The 13,676-nt window shown below is 38.1% G+C and overlaps 1 protein-coding gene across 1 annotated transcript; it reads left to right on the top strand.

Annotated features, from left to right (window-relative positions):
- Positions 1-799: 799 nt before the first annotated feature.
- On the top strand, positions 800-7,271 carry LOC132184023 (laccase-14-like). Its single transcript, XM_059597503.2, has 7 exons — positions 800-920; positions 1,382-1,533; positions 2,295-2,539; positions 3,323-3,448; positions 5,527-6,121; positions 6,640-7,001; positions 7,090-7,271. Exons 1-7 carry the CDS (start codon positions 825-827, stop codon positions 7,269-7,271), a joined length of 1,758 nt encoding a protein of 585 aa, XP_059453486.2. The 5' UTR covers positions 800-824.
- Positions 7,272-13,676: the final 6,405 nt, after the last annotated feature.

A 13,676-nucleotide genomic window follows, 5' to 3' on the forward strand; every position in this document is an offset into this window, starting at 1 on the left:
CCACGTCAGAATTTTTCTGACGTGGCATTTCACCACGTCAAAAAATTCTGACGTGGCATTTCACCACGTCAGAAAATTCTGACGTGGCAATGTGCCACGTCAGAAAAATTCTGACGTGGGACATTTTCACGTCAGAATTTTCTGACGTGGCAGTGTGCCACGTCAGAATTTTCTGACGTGTCTGTTGTAACACGTCAGAAAATTTCTGACGTGTCACTATTCACACGTTAGAAAATTATTTTCTGACGTTTTAAAATTCAAACGTCAGAAATTTTCTGACGTGGCAACAATTCTAGTACTGTAGCCACGTCAGAAAATATCATTTTTTTTGTAGTGTGACCTACCTATAAATAAGGTCTGTGTATTCCATCAATTGGCACTCACTGGTAGGCATAGGTCAGAAGAACCTCTCAATATTTTTAGTTTTTAGTTTGGTTGCTGTGGAATTGTTCTTCAAGTCACTTAAGCAAAGCAATGGCCGGAGGTACATATATATTAAACTATTTCCGCTGCTAATATTATTGTTAATTAGCATTTAATACATAATGAATTCTTATATATACATATATATATATATATATATATATACATATATATATATATAACAAGAAGTCGTACCATCCCCCAAGGAAAATAAAATACAACATCCGTGCGGAAGGATGTTCAGCAAATTAAATTTTCTTTTGGAGCTTTCTGCACCGTTCGATTGCTCTCAAAAGGATGGCCAAAGATAATATGTAAAGAAGAAAAGGCAAGGACGTTTTCCCAGCAGGAAATAGCCTGATTCTCCGGTGGAAACCCATAAAAAAAATTGGTTGAAGAGGATGGGTGTTTTCCCAAAAGTACTCCTCTTACTTGCTTGTCTGAGTTGCTGTTCCTTTTGCATGGCTAGAGGTGCTGTGCATTATTACGACTTTGTTGTAAGTCTCAAACCCACCTCTTTACTCTTGAAATTTAGAGTTTTATATATTTCATTTAATAACTTTAATATATGTGACACTTTCCATTAACTTTAAAGTTAATCTTTGTCATGCATTGTTTATATGAATATTGAATAGAATTATAATAGTTATCATTTCTTTAAAATTTATTTTACATGCTTATCAAATTATTCTTTTCGTCCCAACAATCTAAACGGATAAGATCTACATTTGCCTTCAAATCGAGAAACATTTTATTTTATGATAAGGATTTAATGTATGGCCCAAGCCAACATACACTACGACTTTGTCGTAAGTACTACAGCTGATTCATTACATCGTATTCACGTTTCATTGTTTTTTTTTTTGTAATTAGCCAGAGCTGAGGGAGTTTGAAGTACTCATAATTGTTTGTGCTAATCACTGAATAATTAATAATTCTCTGGTTTTCCCGGTTGCAGGTCAAGGAAAGCAATTTCACAAAGCTGTGTGATACAAAGAGCACGTTGACGGTAAATGCCAGTTTTCCGGGACCGGCGATTCGCGCCCACAAAGGGGACACTCTGTATGTGAATGTTTTCAATCAAGGAACATACGGTGTCACGATTCACTGGTAATAATACCTCTCTCCCTCTCAAGGAATTTCTGCTGGCTGCTTTCGGAATTTCTTCACTATTTGTTTGGCACTACTTACGAAAAAATTAATTAATTTAGAGCTTTTATAAAATTTTTATAAAGTTTCGTTTCACCTAGTAATTAAGTAAGGTAAGACTTAACACTCATGACTATCTTTATTAATCACACTCAATATGGGTTACTCCTCATCTTCTCAATATAGAAAAAGAGTGTTACATGTTCTCTTTTGCTCCGCTTGTTTCGGCGTTTGGTGATGGCGGACAATAGCCGACAATCTCCGACAGGGCATTTCGGCAGATTTGCTGGTGGAGGTTGGCGGCCGGTGGAGGATTCCGCCAAACTTCAGTGCCCAAAAAGAGAATTCCGAAGAGTTCTTGCGGAGGATTTACGGCAACAAATAATGAACCGTCAGAGAGTGTAAAAAAAAAAAAAAAAGTTTATTAGTCAACAAAAAATGTTTCGGAGTTGATCAAAATTCAGTAAAAAATAGGAAAAATATTTTTGAAAAAAGTAAATAAAATTAGGGGAAAAAAAAAAAACCAAGGGGTCCATTTTAATTTTTGTAGTTTTTTTTTTTTTAATTTTTAATTTTTGTACTATTAAAATTTTTTAAAGATTTTTTTGTTGGCCTTGAGGACATTGACACAATTAGTAATTTGATAGAGTATATATGTGTATTTTTCCCAAAAATCTTTTATTAAATAAATGATATTATCTAATTTTCTAATTTGGTTATAGGCATGGAGTGAAGCAACCAAGAAACTCATGGTTTGATGGACCTGAGTACACCACTCAGTGCCCCATCCCAGCCGGAACAAACTTCACTCACCAAGTCTTACTTGCCCAAGAAGAAGGAACTTTATTCTGGCACGCCCATAGCGATTGGTCACGAGCCACTGTTCATGGTGCCTTAGTCATCTTGCCTGCAGAGGGAACAACATATCCATTTCCCATGCCCGATGCAGAACAAATTTTAGTATTTGGTACCTAAAATAGTATCTACCATTTCAATTTTACTTTCTATATTGATCCGGGCATTGATATCGTTCAATAATAAGATATTTTTTATTATAAGTAAGATGTGTCATAATATGATAAATACACATGTTACCGGCGTAATTTCTCAAGCACTGTAAAGGATAAATAAGAATAGTTCGAGGAACCCTAATACCTCTCAAATCAACTCTAGAGCTGAATATTATTAATCTTTGCTTTCTTTCATTAATAAACTTGGTCTCTTTATAAAAATAAATAAAAAACTTATCCTCTTTAATTAAATAGAGAATTACAAAACATAATAGATATAAAAGACTAATAGAAATAAACTACTTCTAATGATAATATATTATCTTTAATGATAATATATAATCTCTAATATTTAAATTATAAATCTAATTCTATAAAGATAACTTATTATCTCTAATTATTTTAATCCTAAAATACCTCTATTACTAGACTGCACATAATGGATTTTGTCAAATTTTTTAGCACATAATGAAGTGTTTTGTCACATTTAAAACCCAAGATATTTGTTAGAACCTCAAATTAGAGAGACCAAAAATGCAGTGAACTTTGTCAAATTAATCTTATTTATTTATCTTATTAGAAGGTTTTTTTATTTTTTATTATGTTTATTAACTAAATAAAAATATCTGATCCATTTTCTTTATTTGAAAATTTCCTGTTGAATCTAACTGACGCAGCAAAATCATACATGCATGTTAGATCTGAGTCTGACTTTTTTGGCTCATGCTATTTTATTGCAGCTTCGTGGTACAAAGAAGATGTGATGGTGCTAATGGATGAGGCCCTCCGTTATGGTGGATTGACGGTATTGTCAGACTCCTATGCCATCAACGGTCAACCCGGGGATTTTTATTCGTGCTCCAAAGGTAAAGTACACAAATACATATTTCTAATTAATATTTAATCAATTTCATGAGAAATGATAGAACCACTTGAACAGTTTTTTGGCCACCTAAGAATTCGGCCACCCTCTGACCACCCCTTTTGGGTGGCCAAACTACCAAATAAATAGTTCAACCACCAAATAATCACCTCAGCAACACACTATTAGTTTTTACGTTGTTGTCATAATTGTTAACCACTCTACCGATTATCACGGCACTATCTCTACGGTAGATTCAAACTCAAGCATATTTCCTATTCTGTCAACAATTCAAAGATACAATTGTTAGGCAAAGCCATAGCCGCAGTAAAAACCCTCTCTTCTGTCTCAAGCTCAGTCGAATAAGCTAGCTTAAGGAGGAGGGCAAACCTTTTGGTTTCCCTCCTCCTTCCAACCCCTTTTCATTTTTCTTGTTCCTTTTCTCTTTGAGTTTCTCTCTTCATGAGAGAACTCTTTTCTCATTAGAACTTTCTCTAGATCTATCCATCGTCTATGATGATTTACCCTCGGCCCTCACGAAATAACAGCTACAACATCCTTCCCTCTCCTACAGCTCCATCCGGTCGTAGATTGTCTCCTCCAATGCTTCGCCGGCCAAATCTATGGAGTCTTGAATATTGACCTTTTCAAAGCCCGATCTCCTTCTCTCTATTAGCCCTAGCCCGAAATGCGCCCCTCCTCCATCATCATTGGCGATCCAGCTCCTTGGCGATGCTTTCAACGCTCCCAATTGACCTCCACGCACCGGCGCGTGGACTACTTGCTCCTGCGAGTGGATCTAACTCTTCGGCGCATGGGTCCCACGTGCCGCACGCACTGAGCAGCTTACTACCGACGACTTCCTCCATTGGAGCCACTGTTTTTTGAGTTTTTACTATTATTTTATGTAACTTTCGGTATTTTTCTGTTGTTGTGTTGCTTATTGTTTAACCCGATTTGGTTGGACTTTAGACTCTTTTTCTGTGAAACAGATCTTTTTTCCGTTTTGGTTTCTTTTTGGAAACCTTTTTTCCATCTTACAATTCATCTAAATCTTCATTGGTTCTTAGGAAGCCTGTTTAGATGTTTGATAGAGGTATTCGCACTCCCGATGGTAGTATCCATCAGATTGCACCGTGGCTTTCATCGACTGCATTCGCAGATAACTTCCACTTTCACATGCTTAGAGGTGCTTATAGTCTATTTAGATTGGATTAATCTGTCTAAACTTATTTTTAGCTTTATGTCTAAGCTTTTTTTAGCTTCGTGTTTGTCGTATAACCTTTTTATGCTTTAATGGATGTCAGTAATTTGTTAAAAAATAATAATAATAAAATAAAAACAATTCAAAGATACAAGAGACCATCTCCATAGCAAACTCTACATGATAAGATAGCATCAACTTTCTACTATCTTGTTATCTTAGCTTTCTAGACATTTGAAATTATATAAGTTTAAATTTCAAATATTATATACATGTACTCAAACTCTCAAATGTAAAGTCTATTTTTTTTTTTTTTTCTTTTTTTTTTTTTTCTATTCAGATGAGGAAAAGGGAAAAGGGAAAGAAAAAAAAAAAAAAAATTACAAAGGAGGGTCCTTGCCACTCCTAATCCTAAGAGAAGAAAAAAAATGAGAGTTTTTGGGAAAAATGTAAAGCCTATTTATATTAATACAATACATACGGTTTGATCAAGTTGATCAAACATCTCTTCATCAAAACTTTCAATAATGTAAGCAGTCATTTTAAATGACGGGCCCAGAATTACTAACCCACACAATATGACCAATCTCAATCCCCTTAAGTCTAGCCCAATCTAGGATGTGCGGAAGCTTTAGTTATTCATCAAAGAAATGCATAAAACAAAAACACATGACTTCTTTGATGCAGCAAAATCTTTTACCTAATAATTAGCTTATAATATATATACTTTTTTCATGTTTTGGAACAATTATATATTTAACATAATATTAAAGAAAAATGTTTTGCGTCTGAACCCTAACTTTAGAGGACCTCAATTTCAATAAAATATTTTAAGCGTCGATCAATTAACAAATTAAACATGTGATGGAGAATTGCAGATACAACATTTCGTATGTCGGTTGACTATGGAAAGACCTATCTACTTCGCATAGTTAATTTCGTACAGAACACAGACATGTTCTTCAGCATTGCAGACCACAATCTCACAGTTGTCGGATGGGATGGTTCCTACATCAAACCCTTACAAATGACTTACATAATGATAACCCCAGGGCAGACAATGGATGTTTTGGTCACAGCAAATCAAGCCCTCAGCCACTATTACATGCTCGCCAGCCCTTATTTTGATGGACAAGCAGATGACTTTGACAAAAGCATCACCAGTGCAATCTTCCAGTACAGCGGAAACTACACTCCCCCATCGTCGCCAGTGTGGCCGACCAACATCCCCGGTTTTTATGACATTGGCGCTGCGGGGTTGTTCACAACACGTTTAAGGAGCTTGGCGTCCAAAGAGCATCCTGTAGATGTTCCTCAAAGTGTCGACACCAGAATGTTTGTGACAGTTTCCATAAACATGATGCATTGCCCCAATGCGTCATGCGCAGGGCCTGATGGGAATAGGCTTGCTTCCGGCTTGAACAACATCAGTTTTGCAAACCCTTCTTTGGATATATTGCAAGCTTATTACAGGTATTTCACTAACTTCTGAATTTTGAATGTTATATATATCTTGCAACTTAATTAAATGAATGGCACGGGATTTCGAATTGTGTTATATGCCCGTGCCGTGAGAATGGGACGTAAGTTGGAGTGTCACGTGTTCTCGATTACAAAAGTGCCATTCTTAGTTTAATACTTTAATTTGTGATGTTTATCGTACCATCTAAATTAATTAGTATCAAAATTAATAGATTAGCCATTAGTGGGATGGATTGGGATATATATTAGTGCTAATATGCTAATTTTAACCGATTGGTGCATCTTATCAACCCATGATCAGTTCATTAATTTGTTAATTTTGACATTAGTTTGGATGGTGTGTAGACTTTATAAATTAATCTGGAATGGAGATATTGAATGGAAAAATACTTATTTTGGAGGAGTACCTTTTAAATGACTCCAAAGTTTAGGGTAGATAGTAAAATTAAAATAGATGATTCATGGTATGATCTTATGTAATAACATCCTTTGAAAACTTTTTGTGGTAGGAACGTAAGTGGATATTTTGAGGAAAATTTTCCAAACAGACCCCCAAATTTCTTTAATTTTACCTCAGAGGATTTGCTAACAGACAATGTTACCCTATCGGACCAAGGGACAAGGGTGAAGATGCTAGATTATAATGAAACTGTGGAAATAACATTTCAGGGAACTAATGTGATGAATTCAGGAGAAAATCATCCAATTCATTTGCATGGCTTTAGATTTTATGTGGTTGGGACAGGAGTTGGAAACTTCGACAATGTGAGTGACCCATTAACTTATAATTTGGTTGATCCACCCGAAGCTAACACTGTTCCAGTTCCTAAGGATGGCTGGGCTACCATCAGATTCAGAGCCGACAATCCAGGTACGTTTATTAAATAACTATTTTTAGAATATTAATTAAATGATTAAATCAATTATTTTATATTAAGTAATGTGCATAATTGTTTCAGGGGTTTGGTACATGCATTGCCATTTTGACCGACACATGAGTTGGGGCATGGACACAGTTTTCATAGTAAGGAACGGCCCCACAGAAGAGACGAAGCTCCGCCCTCCTCTTGCTTACATGCCGCCTTGTGAAGTGGATGCACTGTTTGGGCTTCAACAAACAATCATCCAGAATGAAGGGTAAAGAAGGAAATATTGATAGTAATACCTGTGAGGTGCTATCTTCTTTTAGTTATGCTTGATACTTGGTTTGAAGTTCATCGAAAGTTTCTTGGTTTTGAGACCATTATAAAAGGAAAAATAGCATCAATTATTTTAAAAAAGTTGAAGTTGTGAATAAATTATATCTCTATTGTTGATCTTGTACGAAAATGTTACGTACCCATCCTACCACTCATGGTAGACGTGGCATTCTACTCGAAGATTCAGAAGACCTAGTTGGAGTCCAAGAGGAGTATCAAAGTGGTAGCTGACTTACATGGAAAGTTTCAAGTAGGGGATCCGTTGCTCATAAAGCATGGTCCTTAGTAGGAAATAGTATTCCTCTTATGGAAAGGATTCTAGTGGGAGAATAAAATAGGATTCGTTTCATAAAGCAAAATCCTTAGTAGGGTCAATAAGGGATTTTGTATTCCCACTAGAATTTGAGTTTCTCTCTACATGTAGTTCTTTATGTAACCTTTGTATATAAAGAGGGGTATTGATCAATAATAATCATCAGAAAATTATTACACAACTCTTGTAGTTGCTTAGGAGGCAAGGGTACATCGAATACCTTACTATCACAACCATTCACGTTCACCATAGGTAGGCTAAGGAAAACTGATCTTGTCGCCTTACCTCTAGTGAGACCACGCACCCGTTCCCAAACACGAGCCCACATCAACTTGGTATCAGAGACAAGTTCCGACATGGCAGACCCGCAGTTCGAACATTTGGAGCAAGAAATGGTTTCTATGGAGGCACGACTAACCAAACACATAAATGAGATGATGGCAGCTTTGTCCATTCAGTTCCAGCAATCTCGTGCGAATGATGCAGTAAACCATGCAAGTTCGTCCAAGAGTAAACCAAGCAGGAGGCCTATCCGGACTAATTCTCGCACCCTGTTTCCTAAGCTTGCCAAATTGAATTTTCTCCAATATGACGGCTCGAAAGACCTAACCAGTTGGGTATGTCGCGCAGAGTAATTCTTTGAGTTTCAAGGCTCCGCAGAGGAAGATAAGATGGCATTGGCAGCATATCATCTTGTTGGAGAGGTGCAATTATGGTATTAGCTATTCAAGGAGAACGAAGAGATCGTGTCGTGGGAAACAATGAAGGAAGGGCTTCATGTAAGATACGGCCCTACGCAATTTGGCGATTTCTTTAGAGGCTTAACAAAACTGTGCTAAACAGAGACTGTATAAGAATATCAAGGTCAATACGAGTGCTTATTAAGCAAGGTTGGCAAACTGTCGATGGCTCAGCAAATCAGAGGGTTCATTAGTGGATTGAAGGATAATATTTGGCCTAAAGTTCAAGCCTCCAAACCTACTTCTCTAACGGCAGCAGTCGAACTCGCAAGATTGTATGAGGCGCGGTTGCAAGCTCAACGACGAGTGACCAATTTTTCGAAGTTCAGGAGAGTCGCGGTTCCAACAAATCCACCCTTACCGTCGGCACATTTAGCTAGGCATCGTTCACTTGTGGTCAGGAAATTAAGTCCAGCAGAGCTGAAGGACCGTAGAGACAAAGGACTTTATTTCAACTGTGACGACAAATTTTCCCGTGGGCATAGGTGCAAAAAACTTGTCCTGATTGAAGAAGTCTATGAAGAATACCCCAAACCGCAGGGCTGTGAGGAGGGCCAAGGGTCGTGGGAGGTGTATGAACCAGAGATTCCTGAAATCTCCCTTCGCTCTATCTCAAGCGTACAAACACCGCAGACAATGCGCATCTCCGGCACTATTAAGAAGACACAGCTGGTTATGCAAGCAGACATGGGAAGTACACACAACTTCTTAAGTATGGGCTTGGCGGAGCAGTTAGGTCACTTAGGCTTAGAGCCGGACCAACACACGACATTTGAAGTACTAGTGGCTAACGGAGAGGGGCTATTCAGCAAGGAGAAGTGTTCGGCAGTTCAGGTTTGGCTTCAGGGCGCCTTATTCACCCTTGAACTTTTCCTAATTGATTTAAGGGGTTACGACTCGATCCTCGGAGCCCAGTGGCTAAAAAATCTTGGCCCCATCCTTTAGGATTTTTCCAAACTCTATGAGTTTCACGTGGCAAGGGAAGGAGGTAATGTTGGTGGGCTTGGCGGCACCAAAGAACAAGCTTGTAGAAGGGCCGAAGATGTTGAAGGAATTACGTCGGCAAAATGAAGGAGTTTTCTGCAACTTTTTGTGGTCCAGTTAGGTGTGGACCAACAATGCCCATACGTGGAAGCACCAGAATTACAGCAGTTGTTGGAAGTTTTTCAGGGTTATTTGCAAAACCACAAGGCTTGCTGCTAGTGCAGCCACTGAATCACAAAATTCAACTCTGTGAGGGCTTATCTCCAATGAACGTCCATCCATACAAGTATCCTCACTATCAAACAAATGAAATAGAAAAAATAGTTGTGGGCTTGCTAAATGATGGGGTTATACGAGCTAGTACTAGTCCATACCCCTCGCCAGTTTTGCTTGTAAAGAAACATGATGGGTCTTGAAGATTATGTGTGGATTATTGAGCTCTTAATCGAATCACCATCAAGGATAAGTTTCCTATTCCGGTGATTGATGAACTATTGGCTGAATTGTATGGAGCCCAATATTTCTCGAAGCTTGATCTTCGCTCCGGGTACCAGCAAATTCAAATGCAAGGCCAAGATGTAGAAAAAAGGGCATTCTGAACACACCATAGCCACTATGAATTTTTGGTGATGCTATTTGGGCTCACTAATGCCTCGTCAACTTTCCAATCCTTGATGAATGACATTTTTCGCGGCCTCTTGCGTAAGTTTGTTCTTGTCTTCTTTGATGATATATTAATCTATAGTAAGTCATGGGAGGATCATTTGAGCCATTTGACCATGGTTTTCAATATTTTAAGGACTCACTGCTTGTATGTGAGAAAAGACAAGTGCAGCTTTGGGCAACAACGGGTAAATTATTTGGGCCACATTATTGAAAGAAATGGGGTAGCAGTGGACCTTGACAAAATTCAAGCAATGTGGGATTGGCCTAAACCTCCAACGCTTAAGGCACTCCGAGGCTTCTTTGGTCTCACCGGTTACTACCGTAAGTTTATTCAAAATTATGGCACTGCTGCTCAGCCCGTGACCCAGCTTCTGAAGAAGGACGCCTTTATGTGGAATGGTGAAGCTGACATGGCCTTCCTTCGCCTCAAAAAAGCCATGACACAAGCACCAGTGCTAGATTACCGGATTTTTCGTGGTAATTTGTCATTGAGTGCGATGCTTTCGGAATGGGCATCGGGGGGATTTTAATGCAAGATCGACAGCCAATTGCATTTTTTAGTTAAGCTCTCAACGGCCGTAATCTAACCCTCTCCACCTATGAGAAGGAAATGCTTGCACTAATCACCTCCATTCAAAAGTGGCAGCCTGATGTCTTGGGTCAACAATTTGTGGTGCGAATTAACCATCGCAGCCTCAAATATTTATGGGATCAAACAATAGTAACTGAGGCTCAACAGAAATGGCTAATCAAGTTCATGGGGTATGACTTCACGATCGAGTACAAGAAGAGACAAGACAATCAAGCAGCTGACGTATTATCCCGAAACATGGAAGGCATTCTCATGGCCCTTTCACAACTGATACCTCACTGGATAGAACCTATCCAAAGTGAAGTTCAACAAGATCCTATCCTCTAAGCTCTAGAGGAAAAAATAAGAAAGGATGAAGTTGTAGGACCATGGCACATTCATGTGGGCCTCATTTATTTTGAGAACAGAGTCTACCTCAAGGTCGAGTCTCCCCTCATCGACGCTATCATAACTAAGTTCCACAACAACACCCACGAGGGATATCACAAAGGGCTCCAGAGAATCAGGTCAATTTTTTATTGGCCTAGGATGAAGCAGCAGCTCCAAAAATTCATCAAAAACTGTGACACGTGTTAACGGCACAAAGCTGAATCCACCAAACCGGCTGGTCTGTTATAACCGTTACCCATTCCCAAGCATGTGTGGTCGGATATCTCGATGGATTTCATCGACGGTCTCCCTAACGCCTATGGAAAAATTACTATCTTCGTGGTCGTTGATAGGCTTATTGTTGTTAAGTGAGCGAAGTGTCTCCCGAGCAAGCTCGGGGTTAGTTCGCATAAGCTCGGCTCGAATATTAAAATAAGCGTTTTATGAACACAAATCCTAGCTCGAATATTAAATGAAACAAGCTCGGCTCGACTAAGCTCGTGAGCAAGCTCGCATAAGGCTCGTCTCATTTATTAGGCTCGGCTTGTATATTTTTTTAATAAGTAACAACTACCTTTGTTTTTTTTATTATTTATGCATGTGTGTGTGTGTGTGTGTATAGTAAATAATAAGAAATATTTGATATTATCATTAATCATTTTATATTATGGTACAAGTTATTGTGTCATTTAATAAAAATATTATCATTAGATAGTTTATACTTGATTCGTGTTAAGCATTAACATTTTAATATATTAACTAAATAAATAAATAATACTATATGTAATATGATGGTAGACTTTTAGTGTGTGAGACATAAAGGTGTTTGACATTATCATTTAAAAAACATAAGAAGAAAAAAAAACGCGATTGAGCCTTGTGTGTATCTATATTAATTATAAATTAAGTAACAAATAACAATGGTCTTACTTAGATACAATAACCTTTGGATCATTTGAATGATTCATATGCTTAATCATAATATCAATATGGTGTATCGGTATGGTCACATTGTCTAAGTATTATCATGTGAATCTAAGAGTTTTGATCATATAACTTGAAGTATCACCGTTAGATCATTAGGAGTTTGATCATATGATTTGAAGTATCATTATTAAATCAATAGGAGTGAAGGGAAACAAGAAAGACACAAAAGATACTTCTAGAATTATTCTTAGTTTATATGAGACGAATGACAAATTTTTCTAAGCTCTAATTTGTCAAACAACACGAGGAGAAAAAAAAAAAAAAACAAAAGACTTTGTGGCCTCTGTTTGGTAAAAAAACGTGTGGGCTCTCATTATAAAACAATGTTTTTTTAAAAAAAATCTTTTCATACCAAACATTCTGATTTTTTTTTCACATTAATTCATTTTTGCTACAAGAAAAAAAGAAGAGGAAAAGCCCCAAGGCTCAATTTTTTGTTTTTTTTTTTTTCTTTTTCCGCATTAATTTATACTGCACACTTCCCATTTTCCTTCTTGAACTAGATTCATATCTAGATATTCTTTGAGATATACCTTACATCAACGCATATTCTTTTGTTTGATTTGCTACAGATTGGAACGCTTGGGATGGATGGAATAGAGGAAATAAGTAGAAGAAATAAGCATACTACAGTCTACAATTGCCACGGTCCAGTGGGTCCACGGAGGGAGAGAGAGAGTTGTGACGCAGAATTCATGAGAATGAAAAAAAAGTGAAAGAATTGAAGCTCATCCGTCCCACATCGATAAGGAAGCAAAAGATCCCACCTTCAGTTATCTATAAAAGGGCATGCCCCTCACAAGAAGAATAGCATTAAAACTAAAGTAGAGGCTCACGTGGAGCATTTCTTGTGAAGGGGTCCCACCTTCACACTTCACAATGCTTGTTGAGCCTTTTTGGCTTACTTAATTGGAGGTTACCTAAGCTAGTAGCTTGGGGAAGGCGGCTTTTTGAGCTGTGGCTTAAAATTTAAATTTTATAAAAGAAAAATAATAGTCTAAGTTTGTCGAGCCAGCTCGGCTCGCTGAATATGCAAGCTAGCGAGCCAAGCTTAAGCAAGGATAACTCCTTGACGAGCCAAGCTTGAACACAATTGTTAGGCTTGTGTCTGAGCTCGGCTCGAGCTCAAGCTCGACTAAAACTTATATGAGCCGAGATTAGACAGGCAAAGCTCGCCCAAGCTCGGCTCGTTTACATCCCTAGCCACTTTACTCCCATCAAGCACCCCTATACAGCTCTTCAAGTAGCTCAAATTTTCTTTGAAGCCATCTTTCGCTTGCATGGGATTCCCACCTCCATAGTGTGTGATAGGGACCCTGTATTTACGGGACTCTTTTGGCATGAACTCTTCCTCCTCAATGGAACGAAATTCAAATTCAATTCGGCCTATCACCCACAAACTAACGGCCAAACGGAGGTTGTTAATTGGACTATTGAGATGTACTTGAGATGTTTCACAAGTGCTATGCCCAAACAGTGGGTGAAATGGCTGCCATGGGTGGAATATTGCTACAACACTAGTTTCCATTCAGCTACTAAACACACTCCTTTCAAGATAGTCTATGGCCGTTCGCCACCCACCCTCCTCTCCTACATTCCGGGCACTACACGCTTGGCTGCTATTGAAGATGCCATGATTGCCCGTGATCAGGTTTTACGGGAGGTTCGAAAGCAATTATGGGGAGTGTAGAATCGG

Source organism: Corylus avellana, chromosome 7 (assembly GCF_965113065.1).
Source record: "Corylus avellana chromosome 7, dhCorAvel1.hap1.2, whole genome shotgun sequence".
Lineage (NCBI taxonomy): Eukaryota > Viridiplantae > Streptophyta > Magnoliopsida > Fagales > Betulaceae > Corylus > Corylus avellana.

Bases quoted from the DNA above. Each gene is read 5' to 3' on its own strand.
- LOC132184023 (XM_059597503.2), top strand. From the start codon at position 825: ATGGGTGTTTTCCCAAAAGTACTCCTCTTACTTGCTTGTCTGAGTTGC. The intron at 2,540-3,322 runs GTACCTAAAATA...ATTTTATTGCAG, and splicing joins AGAACAAATTTTAGTATTTG to CTTCGTGGTACAAAGAAGAT. The intron at 7,002-7,089 runs GTACGTTTATTA...TAATTGTTTCAG, and splicing joins ATTCAGAGCCGACAATCCAG to GGGTTTGGTACATGCATTGC.